Raw genomic sequence first — 24,108 nt, 5'->3', positions numbered from 1 at the left:
TCGTGGGCTGCGGCGTGAAGACTCAACCAGTGCAGTCCTGGCATAGTCGCAGCGCGTGTCGCCATGTAACTGGAGGCGCTTCCCTGGCGCCGGCTATGCGGGCAGCGAGACGCTGCAGCACTGAGGCCCCGGCTTCGCCTGCCATTGGTGCGGATGGCCGTCTTGCTTGATTACTGCAGCCATCGTGAACGTGTCGTGACAGCGACTGGACAACTAATTTTCGGCAGCCTCAGTTCTCACGCGTGCTGATGCAACGATGCAGGCCCTGGCAGGCGTAACCCGACTGTTGCTGCCCAAACCCCAATCTGGAGCCGGCTGGAATCGAGATTGTCAATCATTGTCCAGTTGGCATGATCGGCTCTAGGTTCAGCCTCTGGTAGCCTTCAGCTGGGAAGGTTGCCCTTACCGCGCGAGCCGTGGCGGTGCTGCTGTGGCGTCTGTGGCGGTGCGCTCTATCATCGTGGCCGAGACTCCAAAAGACTGTCAACGTCGAGCTGAGAATGTTCAAAATCTGAACACATTACGCAAGCTGCGTCATTTCGTGGCTGTCGGAGGTTTGACAGTCTTGGTCATCGCCATCAGTGTGGCTGTAGTTTGGTTGGGCCCCACGCTCCTTTTTCTCTACCCACTTTTCCCACGTTTTCAACGCAGACAGGAAGGCACTCCCTGGTGGTGCTGGTGAGGCATTATCAACGATTCATTAACCGCAGCCGATCAAGGCTACTGGTGGCATTTACACTCTACACAGGCATCTTTGCTTGCCGACTTCCCATCCTGTCCAATCTTCGGCCGCGCTTCGCAATCCTCAAACTTGGCGGCAGAGTGTTCCAGAATGCACACCGACGATCATCACTCTATCTCTTCGACCTGCATGCGGCAGCCTCCAGCCTCCCGCGCCCTGATATGCATGTTCCCGTGAGGCTGTCCTAAGTCTCCTTAGCAGCTGGAGCGACTCGAGGCGGGCCACCCCAACCGCGTCATTTACAATTGGTAGCTCAACGTCGGAAGCCGCTCTCTACGGTGCGACCACGTATTCGGGCCCGCGAACGGTGAACTATCTATCATTCAGAGCTCGCAGACTAGGGAGCGACTGCATGATTGACAGCGCGCCGCCAAGTGTACCATACGTGCATACGTCGACTGCACGCTGGTGCACATATGTTGGCACCACTCTGCGCTTGCTGTGAGATATGCTGATATGGCCATCGAGAAAAAGCAAGCAGCGATGCTATTCCGTGACCTCAGCTTACTGTGAAGCACACTCCCAACTTGAGATATGGCGTCATTGCAGCGAGATCGCTCGCCATGTAGGAGCGGTGAGCTTGTTACTCAGTGCGAGCAGCAAGGCTCGAGCGACGACGAAACGTCCTCAGATATTACGCTGAACGAGGTAGATGAAGCCGATCAACGGCTGCCTCTTTCGAGCACGGTAAGGGAGGCACCGCTATCGCACAGCGCGGGACTTTCTTCTTCTGTCATCTTTCCATTCCATCTCCTCGCAGGCTGTAGCTCAGCAGAGAGAGGGACCATGTGCATCTTGTCAGCGTCGCTTACATCGCAGGAAGTGAAGACATCTCTAGGTGTAGGACTAAGAGGTACGTCTAGTCGAGTTGCTGCGTCCATCGGTGATGCATCAGGGCCCCGCAGCCGGCGCTTTTGGCCCTGGACCCTGAAGGTGCCGTCATCGCTCCCACCATGTCGCGAAACCTTTACACGCGACCATGCACTCACTCCAGAGATACAACACCAAGCCGGGCTGACCATGCCAGCAGCAGCGCCTCCGCATAGTGACGGCATCCCGGAGACGCAGGGCGCAGAGAAGTCTGGCCCAGATGTCAATCGAACGCCTGCCCTCGCGCATCGAATGAAGCACGACAAATCGATCCTCGCGTTAGCAGTGTCATCACAGTACATCTTCGCCGGTACTCAGGGAGGGGAGATCCTAGTACGTGTCTTAGCGAGCTCCAGAGGTCCCAGGCTCATGACGTGCAGGTGTTCAGCCTCGATACCTACGAGCGACGCAGCGTCATACATGCACACAAGGGCAGTGTACTCGGCTTGTGTCTGTCGCATGACCGCAAGTGGCTGTTCTCAAGCGCAGCAGATCCGATCGTCAATGTGAGAGAGTCTGGAACGTTCATCGTGGGTGTATGCTGAGTTGTTAGGTCTGGTGCACGTCGACCTTCAGACACCTGTACGCTCTCTGGTCGCCATACGACATCGGGGACATCTTCTGCGTCGCATACTCTTCCCAACATCGTACCGTCTACCTCGGAGCCCAGAACACAAGCATACAAGTAGGAACGAAGACCAAATAGAATGCGCGTGGGCTGACAGTAGCAGTGGTATGATCTGAAGGAGAAAGACACTAGACCGACCCCGAGTCTGTCATCGCACCCTGCAGAGCGAAAGAACAAATTCTTCGACTCGCTTGGACCTGGCGGCGCGCAGACCCCGAAGCCCAGCGGGGCAGACACGAGACCACGCGACGCAGTAGGGGGGCAAGAACTGCAAATCGACAGCCATGACATCTGCCAATTCGCCCACTACGGATACGTACATTGTATGCTCCTGGGCAGCGGGATAATACCGGAGGCGCCATCCGAGGAGATTCTAGTCTCAGGTGGAGGAGACGGGCGTATCTTGCTGTGGCGCATAGATCCTACGCAGCGCGGTGCCATCACAAGCCTTTACACATTGGAAGATGGGAGGGAGGAAGGTGAATCTATACTCTCACTCGCCAGAGAGGGCTCCTTCCTGTACAGTGGGCGATTCGACGGCGAGGTCAACGTGTGGGATCTCGAAACCAGGCAACTAGTGCGAAGTCTGAAAGCGACCACCGGCGACGTTCATACTCTAACATTGGGTGCCGGCGTTCTGTACGCTGGTGGTAAAACAGGCGTCATGCAGGTGAGTCTCCTTTACTGCTTTGTAAGAACAATGACTAATGAAGATAGAAATTCAACGAGCACTACGAAACCATCACGTCCTTCAAGGCACACGACGGCCTAATCCTCGCTTCCGCGTTTACCAGATACAACGATAAGCCAACCCTCGTTACCGGCGGCAATGACAATACTGTGGTTATCTGGGAAGTCAGAGATTGTGCGGAGCCCAACGCCGTCTCACGCAGAAGTAACAACGGTTTGTACACATCCGAAACTTTGATTTGCCCAACTAATGCGTTGTGCAGATCTCATGGTGGAGTCATTGAGACAGTTCGTTTCTTTTCGGACCGTATCGTCGCTGCCCAAATATCGCGCTGACTGTCGTAGAGGGGCGTCTTACTTGCGTTCCGTCTTCCAGAATTTTGGCGCTGTTACCGAGATGATCAACACAAGCGAGTACAACCCAATTGTGTTTGCGAAATTCCGCGGCAACCCGGCTACAGCGGCCTCACGTAAGAAAATTCTGTTCTACGGACACTACGATGTTATCCCTGCGGAAAACGAACACCGCAAGTGGAAACACGATCCCTTCGAACTGACGGGGGAGGGAGGCTATTTATATGGTCGCGGGACGTCTGACAACAAAGGCCCGATTATGGCTGCCATCTACGCAGCTCATGAGCTTGCAAACGAACAGCGCCTGGATTCCGACATTATCTTCCTCATAGAAGGTGAAGAGGAGAGTGGCTCACGCGGTTTTGAAAAGGCTATACAAGCCAGGAAAGATCTTATTGGTGATGTTGACTGGATTCTTCTGGCCAACAGCTATTGGCTCGACGACCACGTACCTTGCTTGACTTACGGACTCCGAGGAGTCATACATGCTACTGTGCAGATTGAGAGTAAGCATCCTGACTTGCACAGTGGTGTGGATGGAAGTGCTTTGCTAGACGAACCGCTCAAGGATCTTGTCATGCTGCTCTCACGACTGACTGCGCGTCATGGCAAGGTTCAAATACCAGGTTTCTACGACCCCATTCTACCCCTAACAGAGGATGAGGAGGAGCTCTATACTGAAATCACCGAGACACTTTTACGTGGTAATCCAGATCTTGGCGACGCAGGAGAGCTAGCACAGTCACTAATGCGCAGATGGCGAGAGGCTTCGCTCACCATCCATCGCTTCCAGACTTCTGGTCCTGATAACTCGACTATCATCCCTCGTCTTGCTAAGGCTGCCCTTTCCATACGGCTGGTGCCTAACCAAGAAGCGGGCGATGTAGCAGAGAGTCTGAAGTCCTTTATGCAATCTGAGTTTGAAGAGCTTGACTCAAAGAACCAGCTCAAAGTGACAATCGACCACCAAGCTGAGCCTTGGCTCGGTGACTTCAACAACGAAATCTTCCAGACGCTTGAGTGCGCCATCATGTCAGTATGGGGTCCAACTCTTGGACAGAGAAGAGAGAGTACATCTGTAGTCCAGCCGCCCGACTACTTCTCGCCATTATCACGAGCGGCAGCCGAGCCTTCAACACCTACAACTAAAGACAAGCCTGCCCCAGCGACATCAAACACCCTAGCCAACTCATCCGATCCGGCTCTCGCAGGGCCTGTCCCATTATCGGGCACCTCGACGCCTGATCACACTCAAAGCGAAACAGCGTCTCGCAAGCCACTTTACATCCGGGAAGGCGGCTCTATTCCCAGTATCAGATTCTTGGAGAAAGAGTTCAACGCTCCAGCCGCGCATCTGCCGTGCGGTCAAGCAAGTGATAGCGCGCATTTGGACAACGAGCGTCTGAGGTTAGTGAACTTGTACAATAGCAAAAAGATCTTCAAGGAGGTGTTTCGGGAGCTGCCGAAGAAATGATGGCTTCAATTGGATTATATAGTCGAGAGTTAGGGGATGTATTGGAGTTTTGAAGGGTGTGCCATGTAAACATACATACCCTCGAGTATGGTATACCACGGCCGCGTCTCTGCAGCGCTATACCGCGTATGCATCATATGCACCGTATATATACACATCCAAATTATCTACAGCGATACCCTAATCATTACTTACCCCATACTGCCCACTGAACCAATCACGCCACGTCAGAGCACCAAGACCCTCGGCTTACCCCAATCGCATACCCCGCTGCAACTACCCACTAGCCGAACCCTTCGGATACCCGCATCTCCATACATCGCCATCTACATCAAGACACGCCCTGCGATCAACAGGTTGAAGTGAGCACGAGAAGCTTGATCTGTGCAAAGGCAACTCAAACGCGGCATAGACCAGCAGGCTTACGCAACGCCGATACCGGCCGCGGATTGATACTGTCGTACGATAGGATTGTTGAACAGTCCAAGTTGTGAATCATAGGGAGGTGAGATTTAAGTCTTGGTTTCACCACTTTGGAAGAGCGTCGTTTGTGGACGGTACTTGTTGTTTAACTTGAGGGTTGCGGGTTTCTTGGTTACTGGACGCTCAATCACTACCGACACCAACATTACCATCATCACCATTAACAAAACCCATCTGCTATCACAATACCCCCCGATCCCCTCCAAAGAAAACATTCGTCCCATCACCAAAATGGGCGTCTTCTACGAAACCATCCCCTCCAGCCTCATCCCATGGATCAAAGAACAGCAAATGCTCTGGGTGGGCACCGCACCCCTCTCAGGCGACGGCCACATCAACATCTCACCGAAAGGAGGCCAGAACTTTGGTGTTCTGGATGAACGAACCTTTTGGTACATGGATCTTACCGGGAGTGGGGTAGAAACACATGCGCATCTGCATGAGCCGGGGAATGGCCGGATTTGCGTCATGGTAAGACGACCTAATTCCCAGAGAAGATCGGAGAGAAACACTTCGGATTTGGGGAAATGGAAATGGAGACGGCGTTGACTGTTGGCATAGTTCATGGCCTTTACCGGCCCCCCGAAAATCGTGCGTATATGGGGCGAAGGCCGCGCCATCGAGAATGGCACTCCCGAATATGAGGCCTTCATTTCTGAGCATAAGGTCGAAACTATCCCCGGCTCCCGCAGCATCATCATGGTAAATGTGCACCAATGCGGCACATCCTGCGGCTTCAGCGTCCCCTACTACGACTTCGTCGGCCACCGCGACATCCTCAACGAACACTTCAGAAAGAAAGACGCTAAATACCAAGCCGGCGACGAGAAAGAATCAATGGACTACTACTGGGCGTGGAAGAGTCAGCTTAGTATCGACGGGTTGCCTGGCATGAAGAGGGGGTATGAGTATGCGCAGAGGAACGGGGTGGTGCCGTTGAAGAAGATGGTGGGGCCGTATGCGCCGGGGGGGAAGGGGAGGAGGGATGGGGATGGGAGGGTGGAGGTGCTGTGGTTGTTTGTGGTGTTGTTGCTTGGGATTGTTATTGGCGGGGCGGTTAGTTTGAGTGTTGTTACGCCGGAGAGGGTGAGGGCATTGCAGGAGAGTGGGAGGGTGTTTTGAGAAATGGTTGTCACGTGGCCGTGGATGGTCCGTGCAGGGTTGTATACAACCCTTGCCTGATCCTAGATCTTATATACGATTCACATACGTTCAGACCTTACAGTTGTAGGGTTTTGAGAGTGAGTGGTGCTTTTTGCTGTGGACAGGTGCTGATGCGAAATGGAAAGCAGACTGTAGTAGTCGTATGAGGTGCAGAAAGCTCCAATCGGTAAACTTCATGCAACGTGTGCAGTATATGTTCTTCAACACTGCGCAATGCAGATACTCGTGTGACTCGTATATCCGCAAACTGTACCAAAAGATGTTAGTCATGTTGGTGCCGAGGATCTCACGCATACTTGCACCACTCGGTACAGTCTGCGCGCGACAATCGTACGCTCAAGAGTACTCTCCTGTACTGGCTCCCGGCGTGATAACAGTCGAAGCGATTAGTGTATGCATTCAAGTGAGCCAATGATGTCTGCTGTGAGACATTGCGGGTAGCTCAGGCCGCTGTTGCTGCCACTAAAGATTGGAGGTAAGGAATCCCAATGTCTGATCATCTACTTGGCGTTACGTGGGAATTAAGAATTGTCATTAGGCGTGCCATGTGCTGTAACACGCGCATACGAGTGTCCGGCGCTGGTGGTGGAGATTGTCGAGTTTGAGAACGGATGGGGAAGCGACAGGCGGCGGGGTCAGACGGGGCGGGATTCAGCCGTAGCTACTACCTCAGCGTTGGGAAGGTGCGAACCTTTCTGTTACCTCACCATGGCCTTGGCTAGACTCAGCGCTCTGACAGGCGCGTGGTACCGAGCACATGGAGAGTACCAGCGTAGTCGATAAACGGACCATGCACTACTCCTCGTGTCCTCCTAGCAGGCTTTAGCCGTTTTGCACCGAGGTAGCCCTGAAGTCGGTATACGGTGCTGACTATGTCTCGGCTGAGCCCGCCTCTTGACAGATGTAGAGAGCCCTGGCAATAACGTGCGGGTGCTGCGTGTTCATGATGAAAGGGTCTGCAAAATCAATAAGCTCCGCGCCGCGTCATAGAAGCGACGGCAAAAAGCTTGGGACCAACTGCCAACACCGCGGACGCTTATCCGTGGTTCTGGCGTGCTGAAGCGTTTCAATAAACCCGGAACCGTAACGGTAGAGTACCTGCTCACGTGCGGCGTCGCGCTTGCCGGCCGAGGTCTTCATCAAGCTTAATTTAGGCGACATGTCGATCTTGAGTTCCCCCAATCCCCGTCTTTTACCCTATCAACCTCATCACCGTCGATGCGCTCTATTTGCGAAAAAGGACCGCGCATCTGACCAGGTCCGTCGAGGATAGGCGCGACACCACTCCAATGCGCCGTATGATTACCGCACACCACTGAGCCCGTATCTCAAAGGGTGGCTTGAATAAGCCCTTGCATACCGCGTCTGGGCAGGAAGCCTCAACCGCTGCCACGGCGTCTTCATATCCGCTGGCCGAGGCTTGTCTCGTCGCTCAAAATTCTTGATGCCGGTACCCGATGTTGTGGTGTCGCATGTCCGTCCCCTGAGCGTGCAATTACCGTGGCCGCAAATACGATCGGGGTCCGTTGCCCAGGTCTTGGGCAACGCAGAGAACATTCGGAAGACCCGCCTCGACGATAGCCCTGGAAGGATGGCCCTCGGAGGAGCGAATGGTAGCGTTCGGAGGTGGTCTTGGCCTTATGGCGCGATTGGCTAAGCCGTTGTCCGTATCCCAAGCTTCGAGCCATTATCTTGTCTATCTGCAGGCGGCCCCACAGCGTGGTTGTTGGTGGGAACGTCTGGCCTGCATCCCGCCAGCATCCTCGACGTCTTGTCCGAATCAATCGCTGCGATTGTCTTCCAGAACGCTTGTATCGACGCTACACCAACGCCATCACCCGCAGATAACCGCGTTTGCACTCGAAAAGAGCAAGGTCGCTGATACCGCGACTGAGGAATGCATGGGCCATGGGCTGGGCCTCCAAGACCAGAGTCGTTGGAGGCGCCTGCTAGTGGCTCTGGGCATGTCTTGGGGACGACTATCGCTACCCCGCGACCACCTGCTTTAGGCAGGAGGTTAGTCGATGGCATGCGACTGGGGCGCCACAGGTAATTGTTATCTTGGAACCAGCAAGCTCTTCTTGTCTCGCTGCTTGCCAGTGGTGGTTAGCAACTTGGCGAGGCTTGAGTAGTCCAGGACGCCTCGGCGATGCGGTGCGAAAAGAGCATCGTGCAGCACCCATCGCGCACGCGCCGAATGCCTTTCCGGGCACAACAGCCGCGGTGGCAATGCGTTTGCTGATGGCAACGCGGTGGTGAAGGAGTCGATACGGTGCCTATCCCTGTGTCGGTGTGCGCGCCTTCCTTATCGGGCCTGAAGCTGTAGAGCACGACGCTGGACCCGTGATTCGCGTGCTCAAATTAAATGCACCACCACCCCATTCTCTTTACTCGTCAGGGTCTCTCTTCTCCTCGCCGCACCCCATAAACAATCGCCCGGCTGCTCTCACTGTCACTCAACCACGGTCCACCTTCATTGTCAAACGACTCAGGTGCACGCCCATCATGCCTGTTGGTGACGCCGGTGAAGTCGTGAGCATACTCTCTTCGAGTTGTACTGCATGCTTGCTAACTACCCCTACAGCAAGCTGTCGGCTTGGACCCCGCTCTTATTGATGCCTCTGGCGACCCTACGCGCAAGCACCCCGAGATGCACACCACTTCCGCGCCCGCCTACCTCCACTCTGAGGGCAAGGCTACGCTCCAGGACAGTTACCTCAACGAGGCCGATGACTTTCCCACCGACGAGGAGCTCGCCACGCTTCGCCGTGTGCCCGCTAGGATCCCATGGAAAATCTTCACTGTACGCATTCGCATTTACAGAGCACGTGAGACAAACACTGACTTGATTTCAGATCGCTTTCGTTGAGCTTGTCGAGCGTATGAGTTACTACGGAACTGTTGCTGTGTACTCCAACTACATCGCTAAGCCGCTCACTACCCCCACTGGAGCCGCACTCGACCCTGATGATGAGAACGCTCAACCCGGTGCCCTCAACATGGGCAAGCAGGTTGCTTTCAGCTTGACTACATTCAACGCTTTCTGGGTTTACGTCTGCCCTCTTTTCGGAGCCTGGATTGCTGACACCTACCTCGGTCGTTTCAAGACCATTCTATACTCGGTCTTGGTCGCTGAAATCGGTCACTTGATCCTCGTTGCCTCTGCTGCACCATCCGTCCTGGCCAACTCCAACACCGCCCTTGGTGTTTTTATTCTTGGACTCATCATCATGGGTCTCGGAACTGGAACTTTCAAGCCCAACATTGCCCCTCTTATCGCTGAACAAGTTCCCCAGGAGAAGATGCGCGTTGAGACACGCGGTACTGAGCGCGTCATTGTCGACCCCGCCGTCACTGTCACCCGTATTTACAACTGGTTCTACTTCTTCATCAACATCGGTGCCCTCGTTGGTCAAATCAGCATGGTCTACGCCGAGCGATACGTCGGTTTCTGGCTCGCTTACCTGATCCCTACCATCATGTTCATTATCGCTCTTCCCGTTCTCATTTTCTGCAAGAAGTTCTATATTCTCCGCCCACCGAGCGGCAACGTCATGGGCCCTGCTTTCAAGCTTCTCTTCAAGGCTCTTGGACGTGGAATGAGCATCAACCCCGTCAAGACCTACAGGAACTGGAACGATGGAACTATGTGGACCGCTGTCAAGCCTTCCGTCCTTGGCTCGGCCGCACCAAAGTGGTACAACTTCGATGACGCCTGGGTTGATGAGGTTGCTCGTGGTTTCGCTGCCTGCTCCGTCTTCTTCTGGGTCCCCATTTTCTGGCTTGCATACCGTCAGATGGACTCCAACTTAACCCAGATGTGCGCCACGATGCAGCTCGGTGGTGTTCCCAACGACATCCTTTCCAACTTGGACCCTATCGCTATCATCATTATCGTGAGTATCCCCCCAAATTCCAATATCCCGGAACGAATGCTAATCGAGCTGTAGGTGCCAATCATGGATTCGCTTGTCTACCCCTTCCTCCGCAAGCGAGGTATCCGCTTCACACCCATTAAGAAGATTACCGCGGGTTTCATCCTCGGAGCCTTCGCCATGGTCTGGGCTGCGGTTCTCCAGCACTTCATCTACAAGAACTCCGGCTACTACGAGACCAAGGACCCTGATTACAAGGCTGACTTCACCGTCTGGACCGTCACCGGTGTCTACGTTCTCATTGCCATCTCGGAGATCTTCGCTTCCGTCACCACTCTTGAGTACGCTTTCACCAAAGCGCCCAAGAACATGAGGTCGCTCGTCCAGTCCGTCCAGCTCTTCACCACCGCTTTCTCCGCCGCCCTCGCTCAGGCTTTCACTCCTCTGACCGCCGATCCCCACATCGTCTGGAACTACGCAAGTGTAGCCATCATCTCTTTCGTCACTGGTATTGCCTTCCACTTCGCCTACCGCACCATGGACAAGAACGAAGACGCGCTCAACTTGTTGCCCACCGGTCACCTTGGCACGGAAGAACAGGCTGCTGACGTCGAGAGGCGCCAGAGCGTTAACCAAGAGAGGCGCGCGAGCCTTGCCGCTCAGGAGAAGATGTAAGCGGTTTACATCGCGATGTGTTGATGCATGATGTTGTGGTTCGCTTATCGAATCACCGTTCAACGATATACCCCTCAAACCTATTGGTTACCGCGCTTAGGACGCTAGTTATGTGGTTATGTGTGTCGCTCGCTGGATGCGTCGGCTACTGGTCATGGCTAGTTTACTTACTTTAATGCCAAACACTCAATTCAAACGGACTACTTCGCTGCTTTCTTGTGATGTATGAGTGAACAAAAGTCGGCCGAGTTACCCATGTCGGCATGGTTCATGACAATCTTGGCGTTGCTGTTCCGTATGATTAGATCCTTTGCATCTACGTGCCATGCTTTTTATGTAATAATTTCACCATATGAAGAAGGGTCTCATTCTCTTCAAAACGCTAAGAGTGTCACAAATTGTCGCGACACACGGAGGAGTTGTCGCATACTTGTTAATCGTGTCTTAGCGCATCTTGCTAAAATGCCCTTGGTAGAACCCTCGGATCCAGCTTACATTTACACAGCACTAGCGCTCATCTTCCGATCTATATAGAACAGCCTTGATCACGACCGCAAAGCCTCGAACGTCGACTATTGAACTGCCAACTTCCCGCGGCGAAGCTGCCGCACATCTGGAAATGTACGCACTCTTGATACCTGACTTCTTCGTTGCTGAAACTGACAGCACTTAGCTTCCGATTACAGGACCTTCCACTAGAGCTTCGCAATTATATCTATGAGTTTGCGCTCGAACCGAATGTCATTCTCTGGCACAATAGCTTGTGGGAGCAATTATCTACGTACCGCTTACCCAATCTCGAGCTGCAGCCAGGTATAAAACATGCTCTACAGGCGGTCCTGATGCTGACGCCATCACAGAAGATATCCAGGATGATGACGATCGATCTGACGGCTCTGAGGAATTCATAGAAGAAGACAAGTTCTTGCAAGATACCAAACTCTCGATTGAGGGTAGCCCTCGTAATGATGGAAACACTGTCATCTTGGCCTTCAAAATCCCAAGAGCAACGCCGTTACTCGCCGTGTCGAAAGCTACGAACGTGGAAGTACAAAAGGGTACTGACCTCCACCAAGAAACATTATGAGAGACTTCTGTCGGCATCCATACATTTACACCGCGTCAGATCACCAAGTCCAGCTCTCATTGATCTATGGTCTAGCTGCGAGTTCGTCCTCCACCGCAATCACGGCGGGTCCATATTCTTCCTGAAAGATCCTCCAGACTCGCTGAAATCATGCGTTCGCCGGCTGAGAATCCCCCATGAACTCTCAAGTGCAGTTTATGAAACGAAGTGGAGTCAAGAGCAACCTAGAGGCGGGTCCTTATTGACGAACTGGATCTCAGATAATATTCTCAGCTTACGTACGGTGGCGATTGAGATACCAAGCACGCTTGAAGAGATGGATTGGAACTGGAATGAGGCTTCAGACTATCTATGCGGGATGCTTCAGGACGGGCGCTTGGACATCGTGAGATTCTTTAACAAAGACTACACCGACTAGAAGTTTGCACCCAAAGATACAGGTAACAGCTTTTTCAGAGGTATAAAACTGGAGGGGTACACTCATAGAGGGATAGAAGAGGTGGATCGGTTATTACTGATTGGGGTTGAGGAACTTATATCCCCTACCTCACTGTCATCTCGGGTATGGCGAGACTTAAGGGCGTCCCGCGTTGTGAAGATCACGAGGTCGCGGGTAATAGCCCAGTACAGCGGCTGCGTTACTCCCTGTAAAGGCTCTCCGTGGTCTTGCTGGTATTTAGCATACAGGCAGGACGCTAGATCTAAATCAAAAGGTATACAGCCATGTTGTATTTGGAACGAACTGCCTACTGTTCAAATACCAATCTCCCCAAGAAAACAGCATTGCGTTAAGTAGAACCATGTTCTTGAGGTAAGTTTACGTAGTGGTAGAAGGAGTATAAAAGCATGCAGAATGCTCAAGCTTATGCGTCCGCGCGATGGTCATAACTGCGTGACGGAGTCAACGTTACTTGTGAAAAGACTCACCAAGCTCAAGCGCGGAGGTAACCTTGGAAAAGGCAGAAGCCCGAGCGTTGATGAGACCTCCATGGTTTCTCTTAGCGCGCCGCGCTAGTACCAATCCCTCAGTCCGCGAGCGCTTCGCCATCCCATTTTCGCGAACGTTTTCACACATACCGACAGTAATGCCCAGAGAGATAGCGGAAGAATTGCCGTCGGAGCGTGATGATACCTCCGTGCACATGGATATGTCAGTGCTCCACTCTAAGTATCGTGGTGTCAAAACTGACAACGCGTAGCTTTCGGCTGCACGACCTTCCGCAGGAAATTCGCGATATGATCTATGAATATCCGCTCGAGCCAAGAGCAATTTTTCGACACACCAATTCTGAAGATGTGGAACTTCAAGATTCAGGGTACAACAAGCCGGACACAGAGAGCAGCAAGCGTATAGAGAGAGCCTCGTCCATCACCACTGGAGTAGACTGACTTGAAATAGAAGAATGGTTCGATACCTCCGATCTACTGCATCCTCCAGAAGTAGAAGAAGGGGAAACCACAGACGAACTCTACGATGTGTCTTGAAATGATCCCAATGGACGCTCACGTCGCCGGTAACCCCACTCTGAAATTTTGTTGACATACAAGATCTTCTCCATGTCGACACCCTTGCTTCTAGTTGCCAAAGGTATTGAGTATAGAGGCGAAAAGAACACTTGAGGCCAACAAACATGAATGGATCAATTACTACAACGAAGTTGCGCATTCCAGTATATATTACCATCGGATTGTCAACCCAAGCCAGTCTTTCCAGTACCTTTGGTCTCGCAGTGAGCTGGTTCTCGAAAATACTACGCGGTATACCATGTTTTTTCTGCAAACCCTACCAGAGGTTCTGAAAAAGAGTCTTAGTCGTCTTAGCATCACTAGCCGGCTAATGAGAGAGAGGAATCACCTTGAAGTAGAGATGTGGTGGGGTGGCGACGACGACAACGACGACGACGGCGAAGCAAGAAGGACGTTACTGGCAAAACTGTTAGAGAAACACTATCCTAACCTGTTTTAACAGTGGGTCTTGAGATGCCATGTTCATCCAATGTTGACGACTCTGCCGTCTCCTGGTTTCGCTTCCTACTCGAAAGCGGGAAACTAGACACCATCAAATACTTCTACACGATAGGGTATCCAAGGTCTCTATTAGAAGTGCTGTTTCTTAGGGATGTGGCTTCAAAAGGGTTCGGTTTCAGGGGCGGCAACATGTCGCTTCAGTTTACGTCAAGCAAACTGCAGCAAAATGCGCCAATTTTGGTGCGGCCCAGACTGGCACGACTGATTGAAGTAGCAGCCAGCACCATGGCTACGATGTGTTCTGATATATGTTCTAAAGAGACCTAGGTTGTAGTCATCCATCGCATGGCTCCATGCTCCAGTCATTCTTACTGCAACAATTAGTCAGAAGTGTTCCAATTGGCTGTGACACACTACTCGCCTCCCTCGGCGCATACTTGCAACTGGCCAAACAGACGCGTGGAAAATGAATGAGAGTATCATCGCGATGTTGCAGTGCTGCTTGCAAGTGTAGATACCTTATTGGTGGTATACGTTGCGAAAACCGTAGTCGAAGTGTGCAGCCATGGTACCGAAAGTCTGCCGCCTTCAGGCATCAAGATCACGCTTTCGGTTCCAGTATGTATATCTTGCGCTTGGTCTCTCACAGTAGTCTCATCTCTACAACCAACTTCCCATTAGCACTCACACTCTACAATTAACCATTGCAGCAAGGACCGATACTCAGACATCATGGCTCTTACGATGATTCAAACCTTAACCGAGCTCGAAGCGGATCAGCTCTACAACGCCATTCACTACTCAGATTTCGCCTATGCCTACACAACGGCGGTTTCAGCTTATTTGAAAGACTTCCCTTCTCTTCCCTCCGTTTCGACTACCGAATACTCCTACACACCAATTTCAATACCTGCTTGGTTGTCAGAAATCACGGAAGACACATATACGCCAGACATGTCTCACCCAGTCTTACCAAGAGAGTTGAAACGTCTTATCGAGGCCGAATTATACCAAGGTCTCACGCAGTCAGCCATCCTTCAATATTGGATGAGGCGACCAGGCAGCGAGATTCCGCTTGGCAGTGCCGTTGCAGCTGCAGCACTCCAAGATGCTGTCATCGTGGCTTCTGATGCCGAGTGGTACGAGCACGATGACCATTTCATCACGGAACTCGGAATTTCTGTTCTCGATCCGCGTTCCGTCCCACAGCCAATTACCGCATCACCATGGAGTATTCTCACCAGCATGGAGAATTACCATGTGCGCATCAAACCGCACGCACATCTCACCAATAAAGACCTCTGCGAAGGACATCCAGATGCCTTTCAATTCGGAAGCACAACATTTGTCAGCGTAAATGAAGCGAAAGAGATGCTGCGCAATCTTTTCACTCGGCGAGACGTATACGGGAATCTTCGTCCGGTCATCTTCGTCGGCCACGCCGTCTCAAACGACTACGAAGTCATAAAATCGCGCTTTGGTCTCGACCTTGAAGAACTGGGCACCATCGTCGCAACAATCGACACGCAAGTCCTCGCCGTAGAACACGGACTCGTCAATCCATCCCGCAGAATCCGCCTCGCACACCTCCTCTCCGGATATGACATTGAAGAGCCATACCTTCACAACGCCGGCAACGACATCGTATGCACCATGATCGCCGCCTTCCTCATGCTTTGCTCTCCCCCCAAAGCCCCGCTCAACAAACTCCACTACGTAGACCTCAAAGCGCAACTCCGCGATGCGGGTCAAACCGCCATCAAAGAAGGCCGCGGCTACGGCGTCACGCGTTTCTGCGAGAAATGCGATTCCCATCACCACACCGCACCGTACTGCCGTGTGAGCGTCTGGCACTGTGAACATTGCGACAAAGACCCCTTGACACGACACATGGCGTACAGTCATAATTCGCAAAAATGCGTTCACGTTGTTAAGCAGGCTGCGCTGCTGAAGACACAGGGTAGCATGGGGTATGGACGTGGGGGATCGAAGCGCTCGAGTAGTCCGAACGCGGTGCCGTGTGAGTTTTGTATTGAGAGTACGGATCCGAGAAGGCACTGTAATGAGAATGCTTATGAGCATAAGACGGGGGATTGTAAGTGGAGGAGGTAGGAAATATGAGAAAATGCAGGTTAAGATAATTTTAATTTCTGCGTGCTCTGATAGATGTGATGTGATGTCTTGGTGTGTATAAGGCGCTCAGATTTGGAACGACTTTGATTGCAGAGTTCCTCTAGCATTTGTTTTGTACGAGTTGAGGGAGGTGTGAGTAGCTCATCGATGAGTGCATGGGGCATGGTTGATGCGTATGCATTGTTCGTAGAGATTTCGGTTTGATCGAAAGTACATATTTGGCCTGATCTGCCGGGTCGTCTTCTCGCTGTGAAAAATGTCTTGTTGGGTGGAAAGGTGCAGCGTGTCTGCCTTCCAAGGTTAGCGATGTTGCACAGCGTTGAATCGATGACATGAGAGACAAACAAGCACTTTATTGTTCGGGTCGTGACACTGTACGCGAGGATCTACGCAGTATCATGGCTGGCCAGCGGAAAGCAGTTTGATAATTATGCACCTGAAGATTGGAATACTCAAAGATCTTTGTTACTATTATGGCCATCTTGAGTTTGCGTTCCTTTTTGTCCCAACCTAACGCGAGCAGGTAGTTGAGGTTTGCAGCTGTCTTGACATATATAGTGAGCCTCGGACAAAGCTCCATATGTCGAAAGATCTGATTAATCGTAATGAACATTCTCAGCATACTACTCCCCATCTAAACGCCACCCATAACCCCCTCCATCCACGGATAAACCGTCCCATTCGCCTCAGGATACCCCATATGCAACCTCCCCTGCATAAACCGCATCTCCTTTGGACTCCCATACTCGGCCAGCAACATACTATCCTCAACCGGCATACACCCATCTAACACGCCATTCACAAGCAACAACCTACAACTGCTCATACCCATCCCTACAACAGCCACACCCTCGCCTTTCCCACTCACGAGCGAGAATTCGTCTTGGCATTTGTCTTTCATCTCCTCGAAGGACGAATAGCCGTATTTCTGGATGTAGGCTTCTTCGAGACCGAACGGGTATTCGTGTTTGGAGATCTGGGAGAGCCATTCCGAACCGATGTAGTGGTGTGTACCGGCACCGTGGCCGACGCTGCCGAGGAGGCGGGAAGAGTGCGTGTGTGCGAGGCGGATGGCGTAGTAGCCGCCGGCTGAGAGACCCCATGCTATGACTTTCTTCTCGTCTAGATATGATGTCTCTTTGATCCAGTCTAGAATGCTGCTGAAGAGGCGGTCCGGGGAGAGCGGATCGCGCTTATTGGCGGGACAGTCGACGGTTGTGCCGGGTATGTCGCAGATTACAGTTGCCCAGCCGCGGTTCAGATGCTCTTGGGTGCGCTCGGTGTTGTCGGGGCGGTGGCCGTCTAGGCCGGTGATGAGGAGGACGGTGGGGAAGGGGCCCGGGCCGGTGGGTTTGCGGATGTAGAGGGGTATTGAGGTGCCGTCACCGTTGGAGGCTTGTTTGTGTGGTATCACGACTTCTTCGAGAGGAATGTCCCATAGTTGTGCGCCGCGGAAGTAAACTTCCTTTTGCTCTTCGAAGACCCTCTTCTTTAGCTCTGTGCCGATGTAGGGGAATCGCGCTAATCTGTACACGGCGTTGGCGTTTAGGTATAGCTTCTTCGCTGCCTCTTTGTCCTTGCTCTCCATCTCTTTAGCTTCTTTCGCTAGGCGTTGCGCAGTTGATAAGAAAGCATTTGTGTATGCATCATCGTACGGGTCGTTGATGTTGTTGTCAATGAGATGCTTAAAGATCGGTTCGAAATCTTCGAACTTCCCATCATGGAAAGGGTAGACGCCTTTTGTGCAGGGAAACTTCCATCGTTGTTCCCAGAGTTTCTGAATACTGCCGCGATGTCCATATTCCTTGGTGAAGAGGTCTCCGAGGATCCAGTTTCCGTTAGGCATGATGCAGATATTTCGACCGAAGGAATATGCAAGGGTGTCTTCTAGGCGGACTGCCAATTGTTTGTATGCCGTTGTCGCGCATGCATGTGTGGTATATACATGCCGTTTCGGGATCGGCGGGGCCGGCTCGCCAATTGCTTCAGGCCCGTCCGGACGGACCCCCGCAAAATGAATTACGGCTTCCCGTAGACTGCATCGACAAAACGTAGATTAAACTACCGACGAAGCTGACGTTGATCTACCTGGATAATGCGACAAAGCGGCAAGACCCTGAATGCAGGTACAAGGATATGCATTATTGCCCGGGAAACTCTTGTACCTCTTCCTCCTCCGCTTTACGCTTCACGTACTCTCTCAGGACATGCACTAATCTCGTCCTACCGTCCTGCCTCTCAAACACCTGTGCGTGGTCTGCAGTAGGCCACCAAATCGTCTCTGTGCCGTGGCCTCTCCACTCCGAGTCCTTCCAGGATCTGTCCTCGCCCTTGAGGTCAGCACCATTTAGGTACTTCCCAATCGTCTCGGTGTCCACTATCAGATCCCTGCCTCCGAGGCTGACAGTTACGTCCCGGTCTTTGAGATCCTCCTTCCACAGTATGTTTTGTGCCCAGAAGAACTGGCGCGCCAGGGTCTGCGCAACCATCATGTCGGTCGAGGCGAAGTAATAGAGCTGGTGCTCGTTCGCGCCTCTAGGTCGACGCGCTGTAAAGTTGTACGCCACATCCGGAAGATGTAACAGGAATGTAACAGGGTCGATGAAGACCATCGGGCCGATTTTGGCAGCGGTGATGGGGTCCCGAAGAAGGTAGGTAGAGATGACGGAGCCGTAAGAGTGACTTGCGAGTACAACTTTGTCGAAAGCATGGCGTTCCAGAATCATGTTGATCTGGCGACAGATGTTGTCTTTGTCTGGAATCGCCCCAGTGATGCGGAAGCTGACAGGCATGATTTCCACAGCAATAATGCCGACCTGACCATCTTGTGCGGCAAGCGGATCATGCTTGTTTATCTCGTTGAAGAACTCGACATATGGGTGCAGGCCGATGCCGATGCCGTGTACGAAGAGGATCGGTAGTCGCGTCCTCGAGGTGTGTGGTCTGTACCAGTAACTCAGACCAGGCGCGGATGAGATGTTGCGCGTAGTGAGGTTGGCGAGTCGCGGTGGGAAGATAGCCAGCGAGGAACGAAGGTGGGTGCGAAACAGCAGGAAGCCGTAGTAGCGCAGACGAGCGGCGGTGAGGGTATCGACTAGCATCACGATCTATCGCCGTCAGTACCACATATAATCTCAAGACCAGCAGACATACCATGTACCACACAAACGGCCGATGCGCCATGTTGACTTGGTCGATAGTCAAGCGCAAGCTCTTTGCGCTGCCCATGCCAGGCGCCAACTTCCTCTCAAGCATCGTCTCTATGCCATCCGCATACTCGTTCAGCTCGTCGTCCTCAGCATTGGTTTCCGCTGGGTGCGCCTGTCGCCTCTTCCTCCGCTCTTCGTCGCTCTCAGTGCCGCGGTTCAGCAGCGCCCACGCAAAGAACTCGCGCACATTCTCGCGTCGTATTTCGCCTGGTCTCGCGCCCAGAAACCATCTGCTGACGTAGTACTCGGGGTGAGGGATCTTATCCCAGCATCGCCAGAAGAGTTCCTTCCTCTCCTCCTTCTCGAGGGGCGGCGGGTGCTGCGCAGAGGCTTGAAGCGCGCGCTTGCGGGGTAGGTAGACGAGCAGCCAGAAGGCAGTCTCTATGATGCTCCACGCGAGGAGAAAGCGACGAAAGGCCGTATGTGGGGGCTCTGCGATGCTGAAAGAGACCCAGAAAATGCTGAAGGGCGTGATGGCGCGAAATCCAAGAATGCACGTCCTGATCAGCAGGTACTTGGGAACCGTGTTTTCAATCATGACGGTAGTGTGACAGAGTATTAGAGATTAAGAGGTCAACCGCACTCCATCGAAAGGCATCGCGGGGGTATTATGGTTATCATGGTGAGAGTTGTTGACGGCTACGCGGCAGGGGTGCTGCTTACAGCCCACCGATGACGCAGCTGCCTGCTGCTTTGCCTTAGTCAGCAGCACATCACACCTCTCGCAACCAACACCGTATTCGGTATCGTGTACATTCATCCTATATTGTTCGCATCTATGCTAGACCCAGGGTATCTTCAAGGCGTTTTCAGCGGTCATCTGAACTTCCAAAAGCGACCCATATCTTCCCGCCCTGTCCAAAGCGCCGCCAATCTAACGCCAAAACACCTGTGCAGTCATCGCTATCTCAACCCTGGTTGTATCCTCCGTGTCCTCCACGTGGAGGGTGTGCTCCACCACGACCGCGACCAAACGAAACGTTGCCATGGCCGCCTTGGCCGAAATGTCTGCCGAAGCCTCTGACGGAAGGGTGTCCTCCAGGGCTAGGCGTGACGAAGCCATGTCCACCAGCAGAGCCGAAGTACTGTCGGAGACCGTCATAGTCCATGGTAGGACCAGACGGACGAGTGCTACCACGACGTGACATCGAACGATCCCAGCTGGAGTAGAAGCCCCCACGAGGTGGATTCTTAAACTTGGGTCTCTTGAGAGCTCGAGCGATAGCGTCCTTTTCGCGTCGAACGAGAGCCTTCTTGTTGGCTACACAAATGCAGTGCTCGGTGACGTGTTCCTTTCCTAGCGCGATGTTGCATTTGTTCTCTTCGCACTCATCGCAGTGAAGGTCTGTTGCCTGGCAATCTGGCTTCATGTGGCCAGCAGTGCCGCACTTGAAGCAGTACTTCTCAACGCCACCGAGGCTCTCACCGAAGTTCGCCACACTATGGCGCTCCAGATCGCCTGCCACTTGCTTCATGCTCTTGTGCGCGAACCTCTTGCACTTGTGACCGCCCAAAACGATCTGAAAGGCTGAGATCAACGTACGACCGGCGTCGTTTGCCGCCGTGTGGGAATCACTATGCTCGAAAGAGAGCTCTTCGACCATACGCCTCAGGCCGACTTGCTCGTTGCGAGGCATCATCCAATAGCCCTTGTCACGAACCAGCAGCTGGGTGTCGATGTAGCGAACGACGGTTCCAATCGGCTCCATGTCGAAAGCAATAGCCTTGGACTTGAGGTTGTTCAGATCGTGTCCGACGTCGTGGCCGAGAACGACGATCGGGTAGTTACCGCTCAGGCCGGGTATGCGATTGATGGGCTGGACAAAGAGGTTGGTCAGGATCTGACGCGCTTCTGCGAAGGTGACGAACCGGCCTTGACCGAAGCGGTTGCCTTCGACTCCCCGCGACTCTGGATTCTGATTTGGGAGATGGGATGTCTCGATCGTACGCAAGAGGTAGAACCGGACTTTCTGCATTAGGTACTCGCCGTGGTCTCCGAAGTCTCCGGTTGCTGCGATCGGCAGTACATCTTGACGACTGAAAGTAGCGACACCGACTTCAGTAGTCTCATCGGTGTTGTTAGACCAGTGTTCACAGTCAAGGCAGACGACAATGATGTGGTTCGCCAAGTCGTCAGCGATGGCGGGGATCTTCTTAACGCGCCTGCCACCGACGCAGTGCTCCCAGACTTCGAGGTCGCTGGCCTCTTTGAAGCGGGTCTCGAGCGCAATGATTGCAGGATCTCGACCATCAGGTGTGGTACTTATACTGACTTTATTGAAGCTGGCTTCGAGCGCGGCGACCGCGCGATCTTGAACATCAGGTTGAGTACTTGTGGATGGGGCAGCGGTGACAGGAACCGGTCCACCTCGGGAATTCTGGGACATGATGGTGTCGCTTGAGAGAGGTAGAGTATTGGGATGCGGTGAATATCCCATAACGGTGGGCAAGTCCGCTGTCTTACGTAGTATGCCGTGCAAGTGAGCAATATCAAGTCGGCGATGTCGCTCGGGTTGAATGTAGTCGCGGGTTCTGGTTGCGAAAAGACAAGTAGAGAGTGCGACGGAGACCAGAGGGGTAGGTGCGAGAAAGCCGAATGTATGGTGTGAACGGTCACTAGCCCAAGATGAGCACGTATTTCATTGATCTGATCAGTGAGCGTGAGCGATCTTGTGCTTTGGCCCGCCCCGCCGCGCAAACGGGGTCGTCATGGAGGGGCGGTAGTGAAAGTGAAGGAGGAGGAGCACTTCGTTGGAGTACGTTGAAGTAAGTCTATACTCACAATCTGCAGATAGCAATGCTATCGGCAATGGCAGTAGCAGCGTACTTATACAGCGTCGACGCTGCTCACATTGAGTGACGGATCATGGGTCCAAGGCAGCCTCCCATGGCTATGTCCACTGGAGCAGCTTAAGGGACTTAGCGTAAAAGAGCTATCCAAGGTACGGCTCACGCGATTGCTCAAGCGGCCAATCCATTACTTTCTGAAGCTACGCCTACACACCGGTCTTTCATCTTTTCGAGCCAGGATTCGCGGTATTGCACCGCTTCGATATCCTTCGCCAACAGCACGTGACAGCGTCGCATTGCAATATCGAAAAAGGCGGTCACTTGGACGAATTTGTGTATCAATTATGCATTCTTTGACCACCTATAGTGGATTCTATCTCTAGCTGGAACAACATCGGCCATCCTCAAAAAACGCCAAGGTAAAATTCACAAGGTCGAAGTACGAGGTATCCTACAGACAGCGTGGAGATATCCCAAGAAATCCGGTCATTGCAGGGTATCATACCTTCTCAGTCTGATAAACTACTGACACCTCTAGAAACCTGCAAGGTCAAGAGCAGCCACCGCATTGGCGACTTTCTCAATCGAGGGAACCACCTCAGGACCACGCATAGCATACGAGATGCAACGCTCAGTCATATGAGTACCCTTAGCCTGCTTGCGCCTGTCCGACTGAGAAGAGGCACAGTGATCGCACTTGACCTTGGCGTAGCAGCGCTTGCCACAATAGTTCTCCTTGGTATGACCATACTTGCCGCAGCGAAGACAGAAGAGATCGCTACCCCAGCCCCACTCTTGTACCTGACTAAGCAGCTCGATCGCATCGACAACCTCCTGGAGATGACCGCCTTCCTCGGGCTTGAAGTCGGAAGGAAGCACCATCTGGACAGCAGCAATGAGTGTCATAGCAGCGTCGTTGCTAGCGGTATGAGCATCCCGATAAGAGAAGCCGCACATGCCGACGAGGCTACTAAGACCGATCTTGTTGCCGCCCCAGGAATCGTATCCACACTCTTTGGCTAGGTACTGAGTGTCGATGACCTTGACGACTGTACCCAGAGCCATAGCGTTGAAGCTAAGAGTAGAGTTCAGCATAGCCATATCACCCTGGAGGGCATGACCCATGACAACAACAGGACAGAAACCCTCCGAAGTATCTTTCTCGTCGACGGGCCATTGGAACATCGCGGTGAGCATGTCCTTGGCCTCGGACTTGGTCAGGAAACGAGTGCTACCGAAGCGGTTGCTATGTTACAATTAGCCTTCTTCCCTTGGTTTAGATAGAAAGAAATGGGACTCACGCCTCCGGATCTCCAGGACACCACTTCAAATTCAACAGATGTGCATTCTCCAGAATACGCGCATGGTAGAAGTACACCTGCTTCAGCAACTCTTCTCCATGCATACCCGGACCTGGCAGCGCGCGCATATCCCGCGAGTCGAACGTGGACACGCCGATCTCGGTCAGCATGTTGTGGTTGCAGACCCAGTTCTCGGTGTCGAAGTTGACGACAATCATGTTGTTGGCTGCAGCAGGCATGCCTTCGAGTGTCGAGAGACCGAGACAGTGCGAGAGGACTGCGTGGCTGGACTTGCTGGCGAGGGCGAGTTTGAGCTGCGCGGTTGGGGAGAGAGGCGGAGGATGGGAGGAAGAGCCGTCGGTGGACCAGCCCGGGCTAAGGGAGTGGGATTGGTTGGAGTCGGACATCTTTGCCAATCTCAGGATCTAGTAGTGTTGGTCCTGGTTATCAAACTAGGCTTCAAAGACTTACAGATATGATCTGGTAGACAAAAGGGGTGGCCGACCGCTCAGTCTCGGTGATCAACTTCTACGATAGTTGAGACTTTTCTTCGACAGTGATTCGTTTTTCTTAGGCAGAGTGCCTAGGATTTTATACAGGCGTAGTGCTGCGAGTAGGCTCGTGCTGTATCACAGTGGCCTAGCACATTGCCAAGGGTGAATGTG

At 52.9% G+C, this 24,108-nt stretch overlaps 8 protein-coding genes across 8 annotated transcripts; 4 read left to right on the top strand and 4 right to left on the bottom strand.

Annotated features, from left to right (window-relative positions):
- The first annotated feature begins 836 nt into the window (after window positions 1–836).
- BKA58DRAFT_9750 (uncharacterized protein) lies at window positions 837–5,115 on the top strand. Its single transcript, XM_046176311.1, has 6 exons — window positions 837–1,945; window positions 1,993–2,118; window positions 2,166–2,297; window positions 2,344–2,910; window positions 2,958–3,144; window positions 3,194–5,115. Exons 1-6 carry the CDS (start codon window positions 1,277–1,279, stop codon window positions 4,756–4,758), a joined length of 3,246 nt encoding a protein of 1,081 aa, XP_046030761.1. The 5' UTR covers window positions 837–1,276; the 3' UTR covers window positions 4,759–5,115.
- On the top strand, window positions 5,108–7,395 carry BKA58DRAFT_425622 (signal transduction histidine kinase; the record flags this gene model as incomplete). The annotated part of the gene is made up of 3 exons (XM_046172936.1): window positions 5,108–5,712; window positions 5,803–6,197; window positions 7,317–7,395. Exons 1-3 carry the CDS (start codon window positions 5,473–5,475, stop codon window positions 7,393–7,395), a joined length of 714 nt encoding a protein of 237 aa, XP_046030760.1. The 5' UTR covers window positions 5,108–5,472.
- A 1,394-nt stretch (window positions 7,396–8,789) lies between these two features.
- On the top strand, window positions 8,790–11,151 carry BKA58DRAFT_372327 (peptide transporter PTR2-A). Its single transcript, XM_046169117.1, has 4 exons — window positions 8,790–8,937; window positions 8,990–9,208; window positions 9,261–10,301; window positions 10,356–11,151. The coding sequence occupies exons 1-4, from the start codon at window positions 8,911–8,913 to the stop codon at window positions 10,953–10,955; spliced, it is 1,887 nt and encodes a 628-aa protein (XP_046030759.1). The 5' UTR covers window positions 8,790–8,910; the 3' UTR covers window positions 10,956–11,151.
- Window positions 11,152–14,964: 3,813 nt separating this feature from the next.
- Window positions 14,965–16,122, top strand: BKA58DRAFT_306451 (uncharacterized protein; the record flags this gene model as incomplete). Its single annotated transcript, XM_046167114.1, has 1 exon — window positions 14,965–16,122. One exon carries the CDS (start codon window positions 14,965–14,967, stop codon window positions 16,120–16,122), a length of 1,158 nt encoding a protein of 385 aa, XP_046030758.1.
- Window positions 16,123–16,579: 457 nt separating this feature from the next.
- Window positions 16,580–18,136, bottom strand: BKA58DRAFT_9645 (pigment biosynthesis protein Ayg1). Its single transcript, XM_046176289.1, has one exon. It carries the CDS (start codon window positions 17,987–17,989, stop codon window positions 16,778–16,780), a length of 1,212 nt encoding a protein of 403 aa, XP_046030757.1. The 5' UTR covers window positions 17,990–18,136; the 3' UTR covers window positions 16,580–16,777.
- On the bottom strand, window positions 18,137–19,991 carry BKA58DRAFT_9647 (uncharacterized protein). The gene is made up of 2 exons (XM_046176290.1): window positions 19,297–19,991; window positions 18,137–19,250 (listed from the first exon to the last, which is right to left on the bottom strand). The coding sequence occupies exons 1-2, from the start codon at window positions 19,888–19,890 to the stop codon at window positions 18,285–18,287; spliced, it is 1,560 nt and encodes a 519-aa protein (XP_046030756.1). The 5' UTR covers window positions 19,891–19,991; the 3' UTR covers window positions 18,137–18,284.
- A 269-nt stretch (window positions 19,992–20,260) lies between these two features.
- On the bottom strand, window positions 20,261–21,739 carry BKA58DRAFT_407251 (uncharacterized protein; the record flags this gene model as incomplete). Its single annotated transcript, XM_046172020.1, has 3 exons — window positions 20,261–20,513; window positions 20,550–21,624; window positions 21,685–21,739. 3 exons carry the CDS (start codon window positions 21,737–21,739, stop codon window positions 20,261–20,263), a joined length of 1,383 nt encoding a protein of 460 aa, XP_046030755.1.
- Window positions 21,740–22,676: 937 nt separating this feature from the next.
- BKA58DRAFT_446101 (uncharacterized protein) lies at window positions 22,677–23,949 on the bottom strand (the record flags this gene model as incomplete). The annotated part of the gene is made up of 2 exons (XM_046174177.1): window positions 23,444–23,949; window positions 22,677–23,388 (listed from the first exon to the last, which is right to left on the bottom strand). Exons 1-2 carry the CDS (start codon window positions 23,848–23,850, stop codon window positions 22,677–22,679), a joined length of 1,119 nt encoding a protein of 372 aa, XP_046030754.1. The 5' UTR covers window positions 23,851–23,949.
- Window positions 23,950–24,108: the final 159 nt, after the last annotated feature.

The sequence above is a fragment of the Alternaria rosae genome, assembly GCF_020736505.1.
Source record: "Alternaria rosae strain MPI-PUGE-AT-0040 chromosome Unknown BKA58scaffold_1, whole genome shotgun sequence".
Classification (NCBI taxonomy): Eukaryota; Fungi; Ascomycota; class Dothideomycetes; order Pleosporales; family Pleosporaceae; genus Alternaria; species Alternaria rosae.
This window is presented reverse-complemented; position numbering and strand designations above follow the sequence as displayed.